Below are 23,103 nucleotides of genomic sequence, written 5' to 3'. Positions count from 1 at the left end.
AATATATGGCTGAAATAATTATGAAACTTATATGAAATAATTATGAAACTCGAAGGTGTTGAAACAGCAGAATTTTTAAATTTAAAAAGTATGGTAAGTAGGTAGCTACCCATATTCATTTATAGTAGGAAGAGCTATGAGAAAAATTTATTTGTTGTATCTTAATTACTTGTATACATGAATCCAGGTTTTCGGTGTGTATTTAAATTTTTATATCACAAATTATTAAAAAAAGTTCCTTAAATAATTGTTTTTAAGAAAGTAATGAAAATTAAAATATTGATTAGATCAATAGTCTGTCTTTAAAAAAAAAACAGGACAAAAGTCATTGTGTCTGAAGGTTGGAAATGTGAGATAACTGATTTTTCTTTAAACTACCAGTTACTGGCATGTTAATCACTTAACTGCTTTAGTAAAATGAACGTAATATGTTCCATATATCAGGATCCATGCTTACTATAAAATATATTGATCATAAAACTATTTTTTTAGGTTCCTTAGGACCTTTTCTCCCCCATGGTAGGTTCTGGAACTCCAACTTGTGACTTCAAATAGGGCATTGAAATGGTTTGGTTTTTGTCTTAATGTAACTACATTTATAAGACTTGTTTTATCTGGGTTAGTGGGAAAATGTTTTTTATACTCATAGTTCGTCTCATTCTCTAAGAGTAGGTATAAATATGAGAACTGCTTTTTAAAAATATGCAATAGGCTTCTTGTAGATTTTAGTATAAGGGTCCTTAATAGTTCATGAAGTCTCCAAATCATTAACAGAACGTGAAAATAATTTTTCACATATCCCAGTTTTTAAAATTCAACCACATTGGAGCTCCAAAGTGTATTACTGGGGGAAGGAAGGAGTCTAAACAAAATCGGACTTGACTTTTTAAAGTGCTTGTTTATAATCTCGATACTGAACACTACATTCACGGTGGCTTGACTGCTAGCACCAAGGGTTATTTTTATAATAATTATATTTCTGTGGTTCGAATTAAAATCCACCTAGAACCTTACAGTTTAAAAATGGGTTTGCTTTTTCTTAAAAATTCTGCTGTAAGTTATCTTATTGCTTATGTAAAATAATGCATGTAATTTCTCTTTGTAAATTATGCTGGATATTATTTTAGAATAATAAACTAGACCCAGATCCGGTTCTGCAGATTGTTAATGTAGTTTACATATAGATCCTGTATTTAGTACTATAAAATTAGGTTGGTCTTGACAGGGAAGATATAACTTTCTGTTATAAGTATATTTTATATCATAATATTTGGGAGAAGTAATTGACACTTTAAAAGTCTGTTCTAATGGGGTTCTTTTTTTTGGCACCTGGACAGGGACATGAACTAATGGAGTTCTTTGTAATAGAGTTTCATTGAAGATTTTAAGTGTCAAGCCTCCTTAGAAACTGAGTTCATCTTTTAAAATATTGCATTCATGACCCTAAAACTATTGCTTCTTTAAGCCTATCTATAGGCATTATAGACTTTTGTTGGGTTTATGTGGGTTATATTGGGTTAGAGGATTTATGTAAGATACGTTATAAAGGAACATTTTCTTTTTCATGGGTTGTGCATGCAGGAATATCAGAGAAGTGCAGTGTATCTTGAGTCTGTCTTGTGTGTATATGATTTGAGTGGTGACATTTTGGTTTTCTCTGGACTTTGGGTTTAAAATGGTGATTTAATGATTATTTCATTGCCACAGAGTTTTTAATGTCATTCTTACAAAAATTGAGAGCAGCTTTAATATTGATAATGTGATTTTTAATTTATAACATAATTTTTAAAGTTTATTAGCATTTTATCATAGATAAAAGTTTTGATGCTTTGAATCTGACGCATATTTACTGATAATAGGCACTTTAGAAGAGAGGCTTCAAATTTATGAAGAAATTAGTAAGCAGCACCCCAGAGCAATTTCACCTAGAAGATTACCTTTGAATCTTGTCCCAGGTAATATTAGGATATCTTTTGTAACACTAATAATACTTGTTGAAATTACTCAACACCATTCACATTTTAAAAACTTGTTTCTGGAATAGAGTTTACATCTACACCAGTCTTGGGGGTGGGAGTGATCAGTTATTTATTTGTCATGTATATGTTGTTTAAATAATTGTGTTATTTTCTTTTTATCAAAAGATTAATGGAAATTAAAAGCTTTTTATTTGACTGACTTTAAAAATACATGAAATACCTCTTAGAAGTGTACTGGGTTAGACAGTAGATACAAATTTATTTAAAAATAAATAGTGCCTTTCATTTATGTAAATGATGAATAGTATTCTGATCCTCCCTGTTTTGTTTCAGCTTTGTGAAGTAGGCAGATTTCCTAATGTTTTCCAGGGAACATTAAGTCCCAGTGGATGTTAATAGGCTTGGTGGGGAGGATGCCTGTGTACTGAGATATTCTTCATTCAAATGAGTTTGGGAAACTTTTGGTTAAATACAACAATCAGGCTTCTGCAGGACTTCCTAGAACTTTCAGTATATGAGTTGTGAATTTGCAAGGTGGGATGTACTGTGCAGAGGGGAGCATTTCCCTAGTAAAAGCGTTTTCTGGAAGATGCTCGAGCTCACATTTCTGTATCTCCTTTTTAAAAAAAATAGCAGCCTGTTGAAATATAACTCACATACCATAAAATGCACTTTTTAAAGTGTGCAACTCAGTGTTTTAATGTGCTCAGGGAGTTGCACAACCATCATCACTCCCTGGTTCCAGGAAATTTTTGTCACTCCGAAAAGAAAACTCATGTCCATTAGCAGTCACTCCCAGCCCCCAACCCCTGCACCAGGCAACCACTAACCTAACTTTCTGTACCTGTGGACTTGCTGGTTTTGGACATTTTGTATAATTGGAATCATACCATAGGTGGCCTTTTGTGTATAAGGTAGGAAGTATATTTTTACTGAAAGATAACCTGGAGCCAGTTTTTGAATGTAAAGTGTGATTTGGGTAAAAGTGGGATCATTCTGGACCCTCTAGGACATTGTCTTTGAAACGCTAAAAGGATCTTTGTACAAGCTAGGCCTCAGTTGAGGGGTATTGACGGCTTGGGCTTCAAGGTCAGCGTCATTTGAGGTTCTAACATACATGTATTTACAAAGCTCTGGGGACCATATATAAAATTGTGCAACTACTTAATTGTACCTGTGCAATAGCTGAATACTTCATGAAGTGTTTTCGCGTGTTTAGAAATATTTTTATGTGTAATAAGAAAGGTATCTTAGCTTTATCAAAGGCAATAAGATCTTTCTCGAGAAACATGATGGAACTTGAGAATGCAAGTTTTGAAAAAGGCTTACTGGTTTTTAGTTAAAAATGTTTATTACCTACAGATTAGTGAACAGCCAAAGTCCTGGGGAGATTCTCCAACAGCCTGAAATATTAAGTGCTGTGAAAACAGTACTTTTCAAAATAGCTAGTTTAATTCATCGTGATCTATTAGTCTTCACTGGCCAAGGAGGGAGAAAGAGGGAAGGAGATAATCCAGAGTATTAAACGAGAATGCTAATCCCATTTTGCTCCTATTTTATTTTTGTTTCATTGGATTGTTTTTATTTTTTATTGAGATATAGTTGACATACAATGTGTAAGTTTAAGGTGTATGATGTATTGATTGATACATTTATATATTCCAATATTATTATCACTGTAGTGTTAGCTAACACCTCCATTAGGTCACATGATTATCATTTCTTTTTTGTAGTGAAAACATGCACCATTATTTAGAGTAAATTCCCAGGCTATCAGATACAGTCTGATCTTGCTATTTATGTTCATTATTTTAGCGGTGTTCTTTGGGATATCAGTTTTTAGGTGAATCTGTACTGCATCTAGTGAAGAATTAGCATAGCATCTCTGTAGTCAGATAACTTGTTTTACAAGCTGCAGTGCTAAACAGGCACATAATGATTTTTTTTTTAATTTTAGAATTTTATTTTTTTATACAGCAGGTTCTTATCAGTTATGCATTTTATACATATTAGTGTATATATGTCAATCCCAATCTCCCAGTTCATCCCACCACCACCAGCCCTTCCCCACTTTCCCCCTTTGGTGTCCATATGTTTGTTCTCTACATCTGTGTCTCTATTTCTGCCCTGCAAACCGGTTCATCTGTACCATTTTTCTAGGTTCCACATATATGCATTAATATATGATATTTGTTTTTCTCTTTCTGACTACTTCACTCTGTATGACAGTCTCTAGATCCATCCATGTCTCTACAAATGACCCAATTTTGTTCCTTTTTATGGCTGAGTCAGGCACATAATGATTGATAGCTTTTTTTTCCCCCTAAAGGAAAGACTATGGGGGTACTAAAGAATTATTTTAAAATAGTTAGGAAGAAGGGAGGTTATTTATTTTTGTGAAACAGTTTTTCTTATATGTAAAGAAAAAAATTATGAGATGGGTAAATAGTAAGTAATTTGGGGATATAGTGTGTGACTGAGCAGTTGAGTAGCTGTGTAGGCTTCTGGTTTAGACAGTGCATTCATACAGTTCTGAATAAAAGGGTGCAAAACAGGTTTTAACTGAAAAGTCTTTTCTGTGTCTCTGTCCTCTGGCCACCAAGTTTACTTCCCCAGAGACAGCCATTGTTACTAGTAGATGGTTTAACTCTTCCAGAAATACATTGTGCATATACAAGCAAAAGTATGTGTTTGAGGGTTTATGTATAGTTTTCCTTTTTCCTCCACCTTTTGTACAAAAGTGACATAGATTGTTCTGCACCTTGTTTTCCTTTTCACTTAACTGTGTATCTGGAATTCAGTCCTATATCGGTGTGGAAGACCTTCCTCATTCTTTATCATAGCTAGCTGCACAGTTGAAATAAAAGTTTAATGGGAGAAGAGGCTTGTAATATAGTGGATACTTGAGAGCTGAGTACATTGTCTTTTAAGTAGAATTGCCAGTATGATCTAAATAGATTGAGAAAGTTGAAGAGGAGTTCAGAGTAGCCTCTGACATGAAGATAAAATGCATGTTTTCTCAGTAGATGATGATAGCAAATGTGGAAAACTTTCTTAACTATAGAAATGCAGTAGCTATCAGATGTCAAGGTGTAAATAATAGACATTTATTGAGTGGTTACTGTGTGCTTATGCTGTTTACTTTTCATCTTGTGTGAGTCATGAAAGAGTACTCTTGAGGCTGGTGGTGTTACCGTCATCTTACAGTGGAGAAATTGAGGCTTTTAGTGGACAGTGTCACATCCCTGACTGCCTGCCACAATACTGTTAACCTTTGCTTTATATCAGAGAAAGTGCTGGAAAGATTTGATCTCTGAAACTTTTTAATTTTTAAGGAAGTAATGATGTATATTTAACCCAGAGTGAAATTTTGTGCAGTCCTGATAATCTGTGATTTTCAAAAGATTATATACAAAGTATACCGAAGGAACACAAAATACCACACTGGGTTGAATATACATGATTACTTCCTTAAAATTCAAAAGTAGTTTTAGAGATCAAATCTTTCCAGCACTTCCTCTGTTATCAAGATTAGAGATCATCTGAAAACAGTCTTCGTAGTAAGTTGAGGTAACAAATGTTGATCCTGTTTTTATAGTAGATAAAATTTTCACTCAATAAAATTTAAATTTCTCCTCTTAATATTTATGATATCTGTAATGTGTTGAGTATGCATGTTTTGTTCAGTAGTGTCAGTCACAACAAATAAAAATAACCACTTGGGTTGTTGAGTATTTTGGTGAAATGTGATTCATAAAGAAACCTTAAGAAAGGTCATTTCAGTAGTCTTACTTTAGCTTAAAACATTCATGACATATATGTATCTTTTTTTTTTCTTTTGAGTGGGCAAATCCATGTCCTTACATATTAACCCTTATTGTCAAAAAGTTAGAGCTTTTGTATTTAAAATTAATTTTTTCAATTTTTTCTGCTTTTAAAAAGTGACACTGAAACTTTTTGGTAAGGGTTTAGCAATAATAGGAGATTTATTTACTTGATGTTACAAATAGGGTATTTATTTAATTCTAATGTTAGCATGCCTCAGGGCTCTGTCTGATGTCTTATGGATGTTATTTTACTTACTGTCTGTCTCACCCACTAGAATGTTAATAATTTCCATGAGGGCAGAATTAAAAACAATTTTTTTGTTTTAATCACGGCTATATCCTGGATACCTGGAACAATGCCTGGCACATAGTAGGTGCTTGGTAGATGATTGTGGAATGAATGACTGTTGAAATAAATCACTAGTTGATTCGGAAAACATTTGTAAATACCGTGTTAGCGTTTAAAAAGATATTTTGACTGCTACTTAAATATAGTGCTGGTTACAGTAGAATCCTTATATAGTTTGCAGAGTGCCTTCTGAGATGTAGGATTGAGATAGTAGCATTGAGCCTCTGCTGGTCAGTGAGATTAGGAAAGGTACTTCCTATGGGGACTGTATTCAGAATAGATAGTACGTTACTTTTCCTCAAAGCTGCACAGTCATTTTGTTTATCTATCTTTTGAAGTGTTCCTTGAAAATACTTTGAATCTGCATCTAGGGAAAATACACTTGCCAACCAAACCGAGATATTTGGTGTTATGCTTTTTGGCGGTAACAAATAATGCTGACTGACTTTTGGGGTTTAAACATTGGATAGGGGAATCATTGTTTCTGAAGGAGTTTTATTTTTATTTATGAAATAATTTTGCGAACTGTTTGCACCAGTCGAAGTATAACAAAGTACACTTTTGTTTCTAGGTGAAAAATTTAGAGAACTAATGGATAAGTTCCTGAGGGTTAACTTCAGTAAAGGCTGCCCACCTTTGTTTACTACTTTGAAATCTTTATATTACAATACAGAAAAGGTAAAATTTGGTCTTTATTCAATTTGCTGTAGTCTTTTTTACTAACTTAATTATTACAGAAGGATTTCCATGTAAATAATATGCTATGATTCAATCATTTTCTCTATTCTAATAATAGTGTGCACCTTAGTCTAATAATAGATGAACTGAAATTGTATGCATGTACTATAAGTAGTATCAAAGGAAATGTCAATCTGAAATTTACCGAGTAAAGGGTTTATAAAAGCACTAAAATAAAGGTTGTTGTTTTTAATGGGTATACTTTTGTAGTGGGATTTTAAGTTTGACCTATTGTCACCAGAGGTCTATATCTAACTATTTGATGATTATGTTATTTTATGGTATGACTGCGGATTTTTAAATTCGTTATGCTTGCTTTAAAAGTTAGAGCTTGGGGCTTCCCTGGTGGCGCAGTGGTTGAGAGTCCGCCTGCCGATGCAGGGGACACGGGTTCGTGCCCCGGTCCGGGAAGATCCCACATGCCGCGGAGCGGCTGGGCCCGTGAGCCGTGGCCGCTGAGCCTGAGCGTCCGGAGCCTGTGCTTCGCAACGGGAGAGGCCACAACAGTGAGAGGCCCGCGTATCACACAAAAAAATAAATAAATAAAATAAAATAAAGTTAGAGCATGGAAAATTGTTACTGCAACAGTAACATGTCATTTGGCACTGTTAGTTTTAACTAATAGGCTACATTTTAATGTAGTTTTAGCTAGTTTTCAAATGAAGAGAATCACTTTCTGCTTTTTAAAATTAGGAAATAGACTTGGTTTTATATTAGAGAGCTAATTAGAAAATTAAAAGTTAATAGAAAATAATTATACTTCTATTTCCAAGCATTGCTTCTTATTTCTTAAGGTCTAAAATCTTGTGTTCATTTCTGTAATCAGTTTTTGAAAGTTACTAGTGGATAAGGAAAAGATTTTATTAAAAATGCTAAAAGATTTTTAGTTAAACCTATATCACTTTATGTTGATTTAGTTTTGACCCATAATTATTTGTAAATTAGTAATAATTGTGAATAATAAAATATTGAAAAAAGTCAGTGTTAGGTATAACTGACACTTTCTTCCTTTGGCAGCAGGTTTCATAAACTAAAAGGGACAGCTGATAATATCTAGAGGGGAGTGGCTGAGGATGGCTAACAGAACTTCTGTACTCTGTTCCTACCATTGGTGCACCCAGTCTCCATGCCAATTGGGCAGATCCCCACTTCAGGAAAGAGACCTATAGTACCCGAATAGTAAAATGTGTCATTTACATTAAAACAAACAAACAAACAAACAAAACTTAACAATTATTTGATGTCTGTAGTATGCTTTATTTGATTGCAATGGTACTGTTATCAATTTTTTTCTGCAGTTGATTTTTTTCTATTGATTTTTTTTGATAGTGATTGATTCATATGAAAACATGTAGCAGTGCCTACCAGTAATTTTTGTAGGTTATTTAAATTAGCATTTGCCAAAATTCTTCTCTTACTCATTTAGGCAAGGGTGACAGAGAAGAAAGATGAGATAAAATGTCGGAAATAATAAAGAACATGTATGTGAATGAGAATAGAGTAGTGCTTTTGTAACACTGTCTTACAGCAAGTACTGAAGACAGAATTTGTTCCTTACAGAATTCCTTACAGAATTTGTTCCTCTTAAGGTATCACTGGGCTTTCACTGGCTTTCTCAGTTTTCATAAGAGGCATAGACTTAAAAAAAAAATCTCTCCAATATTGATCCAAAATTACCATCTTAAAGGTGTTAAGCACTTGTTGGTATTTTATTTTATAAAGCTTGGAAATTGCAGTTTTAAAGAAGGCAGTGAGAATACATTCATCTATATGTGAACCTTTGACATCTCTTTAGTGTTAATCTTTGAGCATGCAACAGGAATGTTTACCATGTGTTTTTGAGAATTGAATTAAGCTGCAGAAAATTGAGTTTAAGTTGTCAGAACTTAGTATAGTGAGAAGAAATGTACAAGTATGGGAAATGCTTCTCAAATCATTTTGGTCACATATTTGTGATTACTCTAGAGGGCGTTTTAAAATTTGCATATTTCTAATCAGCAGTGAGTCCTGTTTTTAGCTAAGGGCTGCATTTTAACTCTTGAAGGATTTCAAAGAGGTTAAGGCTGATAAACAATTATAGTTTTGTAAGCTTCCAAGTCTTAAAAAATAATCCATGTCAGGGACCATGAAAATAAAATTATCTTTTGAAGTTAGCTTAGGATATAGTACAGGTGTCAAAAAGTATTTAAAAAATGTCTCCAGCATTTTAAATTGTGAATTTTGACCATAAATATTTTGGTTTTTTTCCCCCCAGCAATTTCACAATCAATTAATGTGTTATTGTGTAGTCTTCAATATCTTCTTCTTAACGACAGCATAGTCTTTTATCAAAATCATACCTCCAACTGAACTTTGATTTTCAAAGTTTTTGCAGTTAAAAAAGTATATCTTTGTACACATAGCTTTACTTAGGATTTTTGTCTCATAAATTCTCAGAATAAATTAATGGGTAAAAGGTAAGAACATTTTGTTATTCTTGTTAAACATCAATTTGTATTGCCATTACCAAAGTGTGTGAAAGGCTCACTGTGCCCTCACCAGCATTAGGCAGTGTTAAATATTTTCTTTTCTTATGTTTGCTTTTCTAATGAGATTTTATTTTAAAACATAAAGAAGCTAAATTTTAATGTAACCAGATTTGCTGATCTTTATTTCTATTGTGGAAGTTCACCTATTGTTTCACAAGCAGTTTGGAAAGTCCTCTTCCTCTTGAGCAGTGCTTCCCAAGGTGGGGCGGGGGAGGGAATTTTGTCCCCCAGGGGACATTCTGCAATGTCTGGAGATGTTTTGGTTGTCAGCCTGGTGGGTGTGCTACTGATACCTAATGTGGGTGGAGCCCGGGGACGCTGCTGAACACTCTTCAGTGCACAGGACAGCCCCCCACAGCAAAGAACTGCGTCACCAACATGTTGGGCTGCGTAATTCTAGGGCCTGTCCTGTGCATCACAGGATATTTGGCAGTGTCCTTGGCCTCTACCACTTAGCGTCAGCCGCTTACCCCCAGTATCTTTGTTGTTTTCTTAATAGCTTTATTGAGATGCAGTTCACATAAAATAAAATTGACCTATTTGAAGTTTACAAATTCACTGATTTTTAGTATATTCAGAGTTTTGCAACCATCACCACAGTAATTTTAGAAAATTTTCATCACCCGAAAAAGAAACCCCATTCATATCTGCCCGCTGCACTCGCCCAGTCAGGCAGCCAGTAGTCTACTTTCTGTTTCTGGATTTGCCTGTTCTGGGTATTTAATACAAACAGAATCAAACAATATGTGGCCTTTTTTTCTCTAGCTTCTTATTCTCAGCATAAATATTTTGACCTGTGTGGTAGCATGAGTACTTCATCGCCTTTTATGTCCAAATAATGTCCAGTCGTATGGCTATACTACATTTTATCTATCAGTTGATGGACATTTTGGTTGTTTGTACCTTTTGGTATGAATAATGCTGTGAACATTTGTGTACAAGTTTTTGCATGTACATGTTTTCATTTCTCTTGGGTGCGTATACCCGGGATGGAATTGCTAGGTCAAATGGTAACTCCATGTTTAAACTTTTCAAAAACTTGTCAAGACTCTTTTCCAAAGTACCTTCACCATTTTACATTCCCACAAGTAGTGTATAAGGATTCTGATTTCTATACATCCTCACCAACAATCCACTTGTTATTATATGATATTTGATTATGGCCATCCTAGAGGGTGTGAAGTGGTCTATCTCCTTGTGGTTTTCGTTTGCATTTCCTTGATGACTGATTATTTTGAGCATTATTTCAAGTGCTTGTTGGCCATTTGTATATCTTCCCTGGAGAAACGTCAGTTCAGGTTCTTCTCCCAGTTTTTAATTGGGTTATTTGTCTCTTCATTATTAGTTGTAAGTTTTTAAATATATTCTAGGTACAAGTTTCTTATCAGGTATATGATTTGAAAATATTTTCTACCTTTTGTGGATTGTCTTTCCACTTTCTTAAAAGTGTCTTGATGAAGCCCATTTTATCTTTTTTCCCTTGTGTTGCTTGTGCTTTTGTGTTGTATATAAGAAACCTATTTCCAAATTCGGGGTCATGAAGATTTACACGTATTTACTTCTAAGAGTTTTATACTTTTGGTTCTTATATTAAAGTCTTTGATTCATTTTGCGTTCATTTTTGTATATGGTGTGAGGTGGGAGCCCAGCTTCATTCTTTTGCATGTGTTTGTCCAGTTTCCCAGCACCATTTGTTTTTTTTTTCCATTGAAAGTCTTGATAGCCTTGTTGAAAGTAAATTGATCATAAATGTGAGGGTTCACTTCTGGACTCTCATTTCTGTTCCATTGATCTGTATGTCTGTCCTGAGGCTAGTATCATGCTGTCTTGATTACTGTAGCGTTGGGGTAAATTTTGAAATTAGGAAGTGTGAATCTTCCTAGTTTTTTTTTTTTAATATTCTTTTGGCCATTAAAGATTTATTTTATTTCCATATGAATTTTACGATCAATTTTTCAGCTTCTACAAAGAAGCCAGCTGGGATTTTATAGGGATTGCATTGAATCTGTAGATCACTTTGGGAAGTATTTCCATCTTAACACTATTAAGTCTTTCAGTCTATGAACATTGGAAATTTTCCATTTATTTAGATTGTCTTTAATTTCTTTCAACAATTTTTTGTAGTTTTCAGTTTACAAGTCTTATACATCTTTTGTTAGATTTATTCCTAAGTATTTTATTTTTTTATGCTATGCTAGATGGAAGTATTTTCTCTTTTTTTATTATATAGTTTTAGATGTACATCCTGAAACTTATATAGGGCCAATTATAATTTGACATCTGTGTACACTATAAGTTGTTCACCACTACAAGCCTAGTTACCATCCATCACCATACAGTTGACCCCCCCACCCCGCCTTCATCCATTTCACACCCACCCCGTAACCGCCTTCCCCTCTGGTAACCACTAATCTGTTTTTTGTGTTTGAGTTTTTTTTTTTTTTTTTTTAATTTTTTTTAAGATTCCACATATGAGTGCAATCATGTGACATTTGTCTCTGTCTGATTTATTTCACTTAGCATAATGTCGAGGTCCATCCATGTTGTTGCAAATGGCAGGACTTCATTATGGCTGAGTAAATAGTCCATTGTATATATACATCACATCTTTATCCATTCATCCATTGATGGACATCTAAGTTGTTTCCATATTTTGGCTATTGTAAATAATCCTGCAGTGAACATAGGGGTGCATCTATCTTTTTGGATTAGTGTTTTTGTGTTTTTTGGATTGGAATTTTTCTTAAATTTAGTTTTCAGGTTTTTTTATTGCTAGTATATAAAATACGGTAGATTTTTGTATATTGTTCTTATATTCTGTAACCTTGATGAACTTGTTTATTAGTTGTTATAGTTGGTGTAATGAATTTCTGTCATCTGCAAATAGAAAGTTTTATTTCTTCCTTTCCAGTTTGTATCCTTTTTATTCATTTTCTTGACTAATTACCCTGTCTAGAACCTCCAGTCAGTGTTGAATAGAAATGATGAGCATTGACATTTTTGTTTTGTTCTTGATCTCAGTGGGAAAGCATCTAGTCTTTCTCCATTAAATATTGTGTTAACTATGGATTTTTTTGTATATGCCCTTTATAATGTTGAGGAAGTTCCCTCCTACTCCTAGTTTGTTGAGCATTTTTATTGTGAAAGGGTGTTGGATTGAGTCAAATGGTTTTTGTCTATTGAGATGATCATGTGTTTATTGTTTTTATTCTGTTGATACTGTATATTACATTAATTGATTTTCAGATGTTAAACAGCCTTGCATTAGTGGGATAAAACCCACTTGGTTGTGCTGTATAATTCTTTATATATGTTGCTAGGTTCAATTTGCTGGTATTTTGTTAAGGATTTTTGCATCTATATTTCTAACAGATACTGGACTGTAGTTTTCTTGTGATGTCTTTGTCTGGTTTTGATATCAGGGTAATAATGGCCTTATAATGAGTTGGGAAGTGTTCTCTCCTGTTTTGTTTTTTTTTTTTTGAAAAGTTTGTGAAGATTGGTATTGGTATTAAATATTTGGTAGGATTTACCAGTGAAACTATCTGGGCCTGGACTTTTCTTTGTGGGTAGTTTTCGATTACCTGTTGAAACTCTTTACTTGTTATTGGTTTATTTATATCTTCTATTTCTTCTTATTTGGTTTCTGAAATTTGTGTTTCTAGAAATTTGTCCATTTAAGTTATCCAGTATTGGCATATATGTTCATCATATTCCTTTATAATCATTTTATTTCCAGTCAGTAGTAAGTAATGTCTCTTCTTTAATTTTTAATTTTAATAACTTGAGTCTTCTTTTTTTCTTGGTCAGTCTAGCTAAAGGTTTGGCACTTTTGTCAATCTTTTCCGAAGACCAAGTTTTGGATTTGTTGATTTCCCCGCCCCTCTTTTCTATTTTATTGGTTCCCAAATCTAATCTTTATTATACCCTTACTTATGCTGGTTTTAGGTTTAATTTGCTCATCTTTTTCCATTTTTTTTCCCTAATATGTGCTTAGTGTTCTGTATTTTTGTTTTTTACTTTGCAGTTTTAATCGATGAGAAAAATGTTTTTTCTAAGGATAAAGATCTCTATTTGCACGGAAAGATACTGAGTAAAATCAGTTTTTATTTAATTTTAGTTCAACTGTCAAGGCTACAGTATATACATTGAAAAAAATTGTTTTAGTGTTTTAAAAGAAACCAGAATGACCCTAAATAAGAGGTGGAAATTAATTCTGGACTTCCATTTTCACCTATAATGGAAAGGACTTTGCAGTTTTGTTCTGTAGCTATTCACTATGTCAGACTATTGAGTGAAGGCAGTGAATCATCAAGGTTTGCTGGGTTGTTACAGGTGCATTTGATTCCATTGAAGCTGGACATCAGTGCACAGGTGCAGTGAATATGAGTAAGAACATGGAAATTGAGTACTTGACGAGACTGACTGGATGAAGCATAGATGTCTCAACAAAAAGTGTATGGCTGTCCATACACAGGAAGGGGAGGTAGGCTGTTTCCCAGAGGACATTTTTTTTGTGTTAAATCTGCCCATACTATGAAAATATTCCAAGATCCTCATTCAGTTAAAGAACATATAGAGGTTTGTGTGCCCTTTAGAAACTGGTGACTGTAGACCCAAAGAGTTACAAAAAACTTGGCCTGTTCAGTGGAGAAAGAGAATCATCATGAACTTCATTGGAGTATTTCTACGGGAAGTACTAAATTGTTTGGCTGTTGTTAGTGGGAAACAACTATAATTTGTTGGTGGAGGTGGTGGGTAAACTAGATTTTGATCCTGGAATATATTATCTGTAAGGTATCTTTGATTCTTTCTTTATTTTTAATTAACTCAGGCAGGTATAAAATTTGAGTTTTGTATCTGTTTACTACCTAACTGTAATTGTGAAGGTAAGTTAGGAAAAAAATGAAGCTAAACAGCATTATAAAAATGTTAGAATTCTGTTATCATTGTAAAAATGGCTTCACAGTTACTAGTAAAGCAAAATGATTCTAAAAATGCTTCATTTCATATATACTTTTGGAAAACTAGGCGTTTCAGAAGGTGATACAGGGGAATAATTGGCAAGGAAAGCAAGAGTTTGATTTGTATTTCAGGGCAATATAAGGAATTTTTTTCTTAGATGCTCTAAATAATAGAAGGACTACATTAAGAATGTTTCTTTGTGAGAATCCTGGATTTCTCACGAAAAGGGAAAAAATGAGTCAATAACAGTTCTATCTTTAAAAATTCCAGAAGGCATTATTTGCAGTGGTAACAGTATCAGAGTTAGTATTTTTCAGACATGCTGATCAACAGTTAATGGTAATTGTAATGATCATGAATTCATTTTTTGTTTGTTTAAAAACAGTTAAATTTTGGGAGAAGAAAATAAAAGCAAGTATTGGCTTGGCCAGAAAGTTCTTTCGGTTTTTCCATAACATCTTACACAAAAACCCGAACAAACTTTTTGGCCAACCCAATACTTTTCCTAGGTATTCCAATACCTAGGAAGGTATCACAGTATACTATAATGTCTGCTGACATTTATTAATCCCCTTCACAATTTTTGCCAAATCTACATAACACCTATAGTGTTATTTAAAAAATATTTTTCAGTAAATTTGATTACTTTTTTGTTTTTCGTAAAAACCACAGATTTGTGCTAGTATCATTTTTATAAAACACATAAAATTAAAATCTAACTTAAAAAGTTTCAGTTGGTGAATTAGCTGTAATCATCTCTTGTTCCAGCGTGGGCACCACTCTTTGGGAAATACTGGTATAGGGAAAGGAGCATTGCTTTGGAATCAGGCCTGGTTTGGAATCCTGACTCCATCACACATTTGCTTGAGCAACTACCTGAATCTGTTTCTGGATCATAAAGTTGGGGAAGATAATACTTAAGGAGTTGCTGTGTTCTTTAATTAAATGATAAAGTTTGTAAAGTGCTTGGTTCAGAGAGGGTTTTCAAGAACTGGTCGTTCTCTCACCACCCCCACCCATCACACCTCATCTCTGCAAGAAGTAACCTAGTTTCATTTTAGTGTCATAGATCTTGGACAACTTATCTCTAGCTAGCTCCTTTGGAACCAAAATTGTCACTGTTAATTGTACATTTATTAGAAATTAATCCAACAATTTTGGTCCTTGTTGATAAACTGTTGTGCTTAGTTTTCTCATTTGGGTTTAAAAAAAAAGTCTGAAAAGACAGTTTCAGTGCCTTTCATGTTACAGTAACATTTTAAATGGGATCTGTATTTATATTGTGAAAAATTGTGTATCAGATATGGTTTGTAGGGCTTTGTCTTTAAGGGTAGTAAAGAATTCTTTTAACTCATACATAAGAAAAGCTGGATAAGGGCAGTAATTTAGGAAATTATCTACAATAGTCACAACATTTGCCCAGGTTAGATTTTATTAGCAGAAACAAAGCTTTTTCAATCCTGGTCAAATTACAACTGTTAGAAGAAAATATTTAAATCAGGAGAAGGTGGTTGAACTTGGAAATTTTTTCAGTTCATAAAAAATTTTGACTGTATAATTTAAGCTATTTTGAGGCTTAAAGTTTTATTGTGATCTTAGATACCTAACAAGTGGATTGGCTTTCTTGATTTTATTTATTATTTTTATTTTTGTGGTACGCTGGCCTCTCACCGCCGCGGCGTCTCCCGCCGCGGAGCACAGGCTCCGGACGCGCAGGCCCAGCGGCCGTGGCTCACGGGCCCAGCCGCTCCGCGGCATGTGGGATCCTCCCAGACCGGGGCACGAACCCGTGTTCCCTGCATCGGCAGGCGGACTCTCAACCACTGTGCCACCAGGGAAGCCCGGCTTTCTTGATTTTAATTGGCAGCGGCAGATAGCTATTTTCAACAAGAATAGCCATTACATGTTGTTTTGCAAGAAAGGAGTTGAATATACAGTTATATTGTATAATTGAATATAGTTATACAGTATACAATTATATAATTGAATATACAGTTATACAGTATTATTGAAATATAAATGGTAAGTAAACTTGAAGTAAAATGGGTCCTTTATACCTTAGTAAAACTCCTTAGACTAACTTTCATAGACAAGTTTGGAAAATTGAATTGTTCACTTAATTACTGAGTGAATGACTATAATATACATTTTTTAGATTCAATAAATATGCCTAATAAACCAGGAAGGACAGTGTTCTCTGCAGTTTTTTTATTTAGGACATTTCATGTGAACTTTCCATTACCTTGATTTATTTCCCCAATTAAATCTTGTTTTGAAGTTCTGAAGCTGGAGATTCTATTTTATTCAGTAGTATTTTATACTCCTTTATGAAGAATTATGTGTAACTTCAGTATATATTTTGTTGTACTTTTTAAAATGATTAAAACTGATTTAAAAAATTTATTTCACCCTAGAGATGGAAAGGTACACCCTTATTTAAAGCTCTAGCTGTGGGTTTAGTAACTGCCAGTAGATGGCAGTGTAAGTTCATGGAAAACTATATCCTTCCATAAATTGAGTACTGAACGTTTTTTAAGTTACACATACTCTCAGTGAGATTGATCCTGGTGGGTTAAAAATGCCTATTACTTTTTAAAAAATATTTATTTATTTTTGGTTGTGTTGGGTCTTCGTTGCTGCACACAGGTGTTCTCTAGTTGCGGCGAGTGGGGGCTACTCTTCGTTGCGGTGCATGGGCTTCTCATTGCGGTGGCTTCTCTTGTTGCGGAGCACGGGGTCTAGGTGTGTGGGCTTCAGTAGTTGTGGCACGCAGGCTCAGTAGTTGTGGCTCGTGGGCTTTAGAGCGCAGGCTCAGTAGTTGCTCCGCAGCATGTGGGATCTTCCTGGACCAGGGATCGAACCTGTGTCCCCTGCATTGGGAGGTGGATTCTTAACCACTGCACCACCAGGCAAGTCCCTAAAAATGCCTATTGGTTTTTATTTTGCTTTGTAGTAATAGTCTTATTGCAGCACTTTTAAAAATCAGTTCTCAAACTCTAGGGTATGTCAGAATTATCTGGCGGCTTGCTAAAAGCATTGCTAGACTCAGAGTTTCTGATTCTATAAATTTGGAGTTTGGTCAAAAATTTGCATCTCTAACAAACTACTAATGATGCTAATGCTGACATTTATGATACTGATGGTGAGGATTGCACTTTTAGAACCACCTTTTTGTTGTTGTTGTTTTATTACAGCAAAATACACTTAACATAAGGTTTACCATGTTGACCATTTTTAAGTGTACGGTTTAGTGGTATTAACTACATTCACATTTTTGTGCACCCATCACCACCATCCATCCCCATAACTCTTTTCATCTTGTATAACTGAAATTCTGTACCCTTTAAACAACAACTTTCTGTTTTTCCCTCCCTCTAGCCCCCGGCAACAACCATTATACTTTATGTCTTTATGATTTTGACAACTCTAAGTAGGCTGATATGGAATCATACAGTAATTGTCTTTCTGTGACTAGGTTATTTCCCTTAGCGTAACGTCCATGTTGTAGCACATTTCAGAATTTCCGTTTCAAAGTTTAATAATATCCCATTGTATGGCTATACCACATTTGCTCATCCATTCTTCCGTCCATGGACACTTGGGTTGCTTCCACGTTTTGACTATTATGAACAATGATATGAACATGGATGTACAAATATTTCTTAGAGATCTGCTTTCAGTTCTTTTGGATATATAGCCAGAAGTGGAATTGCTGGATCATTTGGTAGTTGTATTTTTAACTTTTTGAGGAACTGCTGTATTGTTTTCCACAGCAGCTGTACCATTTTCCACCAGCAGTGCACAAGGGTTGCAATTTTTTTCACGTCCTTGTCTACAGTTGTTTTCTGTTTTGTTTTGTTTTAAAGTAGCCATCCTCCTGGGTGTGAGGTGGCATCTCATTGTAGTTTTGATTTGCATTTCCTTAATGACTAGTGATGTTGCACATCTTTTCATGTGCTTACTGGCTATTTGTATATCTTTGGAGAAATATTTATTCAAGTGTTTTATCAAACATTTTTGAATTAGATTTTTGTTGTTTAATTTTAGTTCTCCATATATTTTGGGTATTAACCTTGTATCAGATACATGATTTGCAAATATTTTCTCCTATTCCGTGGGTTGCCTCTTTATGGATGGCATCTTGGTGTACAAATTTTTAAATTTTTATGAAGTCCAATTTGTCAGTTTTTTCTTTTGTTATCTGTGCCTTTGGTGTCACATCCAAGAAATCATTGCCAAATCTAATATTGTGAAGTTTTTGTCCTATGTTTTCTTTTAAGAGTTTTATTGTTTTAGGTCTTACATTTAGATCCTTGATTCATTTTGAGTTAGTTTTTGTACATGGTATTAGGTAAGGGTTCACCTGCATTCTTTTGCATGTGGATATGCAGTTTTCCCAATACCATTTGTTGAAAAGACTTCTGTTTCTCCAGTGATTGGTCTTGACACCCTTGTCAAAAATCATTTGACCTTATATGCGAGGGTTTATTTCTGGACTCTCTGTTCTATTCCATTAGTCTCTACATCTGTCTTTAAGCCAGTACCAAACTGTTTTGATTACAGTAACTTTGTAGTAAGTTTTGAAGTCAGGAGTGAGTCCTCTTGGTTTTGTTCTTTTTTAAGATTGTTCTGGCTCTTTGGGGTTCTTTGAGATTCCATGTTAATTTTAGGGTGGGCTTTTCTTTTTCTGCAAAAAAAAAAAAGGCATTTGGATTTTGATGGAGAGAATGTTGAATTTATAGATCTCTTTGGGTAGTATTGATATTTTAATAATATTAAATTTTCCAATTCATGAATATGGGATGTGTTTCCATTTATTTGTGTCATCTTGAATTTTTTTCAGCAATGTTTTATAGTTTTCATTTTACAAGTTTTTCACTTCCTTGGTTAAGTTAATTTCTAAGTATTTTATTCTTTTTGATGCTGTTGTGAATGAAATTGCTTTAGTAATTTCCTTTTCAGATTGTTCGTGTGTGTAAAAGTGAAGCTGATTTCTGTGTACTGACTTTTTGTATCTTGCTGCTTTGCTGAGTTCATTTATTCTAACAGGTTTTTCTGTGAAATCATTAGGGTTTTCTACTAGTAAGATCATATCATCTGCAGAGATAATTTTATTTCTTTCTTTACTATTTGAATACCTTTTATTTCTTTTTCTTGCCTTCCAGCAGTAGAACTTCCAGTACTGTGATGATAGATGTGATGAAAGCAGTCATCCTTGCCTTGTTCTTGATCATAGTGGAAATGTTTTCAGTCTCTCACCATTAAGTATGATGTTCATTGTGGGTTTTTCATATTTGGCATTCATTATATTGAGATAGTTTCCTTCTATTCATAGTTTGGTGAATGTTTTTATAAGGAAAGGGTGGTGAATTTTGTCACATACTTTTTCTGCAGCAATTGAGATAATCACGTGGGTATTTTTCCTTCATTTTGTTGATGTGGCAAGTTATATTGATCAATTTTTATGTTAAACCATCCTTGCATTCCAGGAATAAATTCCTCTTGGTCATGGTGTATAATCCTTTTAATACGCTGCTGAGGCATGTTTGCTAGTATTTTGTTGAGGATTTTGCATCCATATTCATTAGGGGTGTTGGTCAGTATTTTTCTTGTGGTGCTTTTGTCTGGCTTTTGTCTGGCTTTGGTATGAGAGTAATGCTGGCCTCAGAATGAGTTTGGAAGTGTACCCTTCTGTTTGGTTTTTTGGCAGAGTTTGGTATTAGTTTTTAAAATGTTGGGTAGAATTCACCTTTGAAGCCATTGGGCCTAGGGCTGTTCTTTGTTGGTAGGTTTTTTGTTTGTTTGTTTTTTAAATTAATTTTTATTGGAGTATAGCTGCTTTACAATGTTGTGTTAGTTTCTGCTGTACAGTGAAGTGAATCAGCTATATGTATACATTATCCCCTCTTTTTTGGATTTCCTTCCCATTTAGGTCACCACAGAGCATTGAGTAGAGTTCCCTGTGCTATACAGTAGGTTCTCTTTAGTTAATCTGTTTTATACATAGCAGTGTATATATGTCAATCCCAGTTTCCCAATTCATCCCACTTCCCCTTCCCCCCTTGGTATCCGTATGTTTGTTCTCTGGTAGGTTTTTGATTTCTGGTTGAATCTCCTTACTAGTTATAGGTCTATTCACATTTTAATAACCATTCTTTTTAAACAGTCCTTTGCTTTAAAAATCTTATTAAAATAATACAGCATTATTGTGTTTTAAAAGAGTGTCCTCATATTCTACTACCCTAATCCATTTGGTCATATTTCCAATGAGTATGTATCTATACATATATGTTTTAGTGAAGTCATAATGTGCGTAACTTCTTTTCACGTTCTGTTTTTTATATGTTACTTACATATTTTCCCCCACTTTTAATGTGTGCTGTCCCACCTATTCCTTATTGCCCTTCTATCTAAGAGAATTATGCCCTACAATGCAACATTCTTGTCAGAAAGAGATCATGTAAGCCTGAGAAGTGTTTTAATTTGATCTTTTTGGTTTTTTTGACTGCTGTCAGTGGGATGGTTTTAAAATAATACTGTATTGGTCACATACTATTATAAGTTTTAATGGTTTCTCTTCACTTTTGACCTTTGTTTTTCTGAAGTTCACAAATAAGGTGGTTATATTTTCTAACTCATTTTGAACAGGTAACATCAACAGACATTTAAAACAAGCCATGCATAGAAGCTACTTTTTTCCCCTGCCACTTCTAACTCATGCCACTTTTCTTTTGCACTTTCAGGGCATAGCATGTTTACAGTGTAGTGTATAATATTTCAGTCCTACCTAAGTGCAGCATTGGAATGAAAATCTATCAAAATGATCACTAAAAACAAAGGTAGTTTAAACATCTAGTTAGTTTACTTAACTTCTTCCATCAACTCACTGTATAATTTAGATGATTTCACTTGACTTTTTTGTAATGAGTGACATTTTAGAAAATCTGAATATATAATGGCTTACAACTTCACCCTGTAACAATGGGAAGCAAAAGGCAAATAAATTGTTAATAATAATATATTATACAGGTGTGTTCTTTGGCCAAAAAGAAGAGGAGTGTGTGGTAACTAGTGATGATTTGTCCATCAAAACCTGAAACTATTGATATTTATTGAGATGAGAAATTAATGAGATTCTGTTTTACTATTAATAAAGAGAGCAGTACGTTTTCTGTTTTTCTAATTTTCCCCCAACACAGGGAGTAGGGAAAAGCAGACACCCCAATTTATAGTTAATTTATTGTACTGAAGTAAGCTGTACATTGCTTCCAAATCTAAATTAATCCATAGTAAATAAAAATACCTTCATAAAATATTTTTAAATTTTAAAACTATGTTTCTTTAACAGATTTCTATAATCCAGGAGCTTGTTACTAATTATGAAGCCTCTCTGAAAACGTGTGACTTTTTTAGCCCTTATGGTAAGTTTAAATTCGATTGAGTTGAAATTTGATTACTCATTTCAATCCATTTTCAGTCACTAACACTATCTTATGTTTATTATGTATGTGCTACATGATAGCTGTTCCCTAAATAGTTTTTGAATTAGTGAATGAAATGAGAAGAACACTTGCAATCTTAAGTAATTAAAAATGTCCTAATCTTGTCAGGGGAGAGTTAACTCCATTTTAATATGAATAAACAGAATTGAGAGGTTGAGCAGCTTGACCAAGATCAAGTAGTTAGTTTATGTTGAAATGTATTTTTCGGGAATTCCTACTTCTTTGTTCTTTCTACTCTTATATTACTTTAAATCCTGTATAATTTGCTTCTTTGTTTTTCTGTTTGTAGGGGCATATGTAAATCAAGGCAGCTTTATTTAGAAAACACTCTAGAATGCTTTCAGTCATGCAAATGGTACCTTTGGTTTCTTCTTGCATCTTTTATTTGTTATCATCCTTTTGTTCTTGTTAGTTTGAAACAAATTTCACAATAAAATAACAGACACAGAAGTAAATAATGAACCCTCGTGTCCCCATCACCTACCTTCTTTTATCAGTGTTTCACCAGTATTATTTGAAGTATCTTCTGTCGACTTCTTTTTCCTGGAGTATTTTTAAAGCAAACATACTGTTTCCCCTGTCAGTACCTTAGTATGCATCTCTAACTGTTTAAAACACTTAAATACAAGATGTAGCCACAGTGCTGTCTTACACAAAATTAACTCTCATACCACAGTATCTAACACCCAGTCCGCATGCAAATTTTCCCAATTATTTAAAAAATTGTATAACTGGTTTATTTGAATATGGATCCAGCTAAGGTCCACACTTTACATTTGATTGTTATGCCTCTGATATTCTTTTGATCTTGAGCAGTACTGTCCACTCCTTTCCCTTTTTTTTTGTTTGTTGAAAGGCCACGTGTCTTGTGGGACGTGCCATGTTTTGAAGTTGGCTGATTGTCTTCTCATGGTATCATTTAATACATTCTGCTGTCATCCATATTTCTTACAAAGTTCGAGTTAGATTTACCTACTTTTTTTTTTTTTTTTGGCCTTGCCGTGTGGCAAGTGAGATCTTAGTTCCCCAACCAGGGATTGAACCCATGCCCCCTGCAGTGGAAACGTGGAGTCCTAACCCCTGGACCGCCAGGCAATTCCCCTAGATTTACAGGCTTGATTAGATTCAGGTTCCGTATGAATACTTCATACGTGACACTTTGTACTTCCTGTTATATCACATCTGAAGGCAGAAAACATTCTGGTTGTCTCTCTT

At 34.2% G+C, this 23,103-nt stretch overlaps 1 protein-coding gene across 9 annotated transcripts in view; it reads left to right on the top strand.

Annotated features, from left to right (window-relative positions):
* The window catches only part of NAA16 (N-alpha-acetyltransferase 16, NatA auxiliary subunit), a 65,991-nt gene that overhangs the window by 19,907 nt on the left and 22,981 nt on the right, over positions 1-23,103 (top strand). For 8 of the 9 annotated variants that reach the window (XR_013824805.1, XM_079902727.1, XM_079902725.1 and 5 more), the window contains 3 exons: positions 1,860-1,955; positions 6,727-6,833; positions 21,735-21,807. Coding sequence is in view for 8 of the 9 variants with exons in the window: in XM_079902727.1 (XP_079758853.1) it covers positions 1,860-1,955; positions 6,727-6,833; positions 21,735-21,807 (276 nt within the window). In the remaining variant the exon portion in view is untranslated. The remainder of the gene's footprint in view (positions 1-1,859; positions 1,956-6,726; positions 6,834-21,734; positions 21,808-23,103) is intronic. The other variant, XM_079902729.1, reaches the window with a different exon arrangement.

Source organism: Stenella coeruleoalba, assembly GCF_951394435.1.
Source record: "Stenella coeruleoalba genome assembly, chromosome: 18".
NCBI classification, from domain to species: Eukaryota; Metazoa; Chordata; class Mammalia; order Artiodactyla; family Delphinidae; genus Stenella; species Stenella coeruleoalba.
This window is presented reverse-complemented; position numbering and strand designations above follow the sequence as displayed.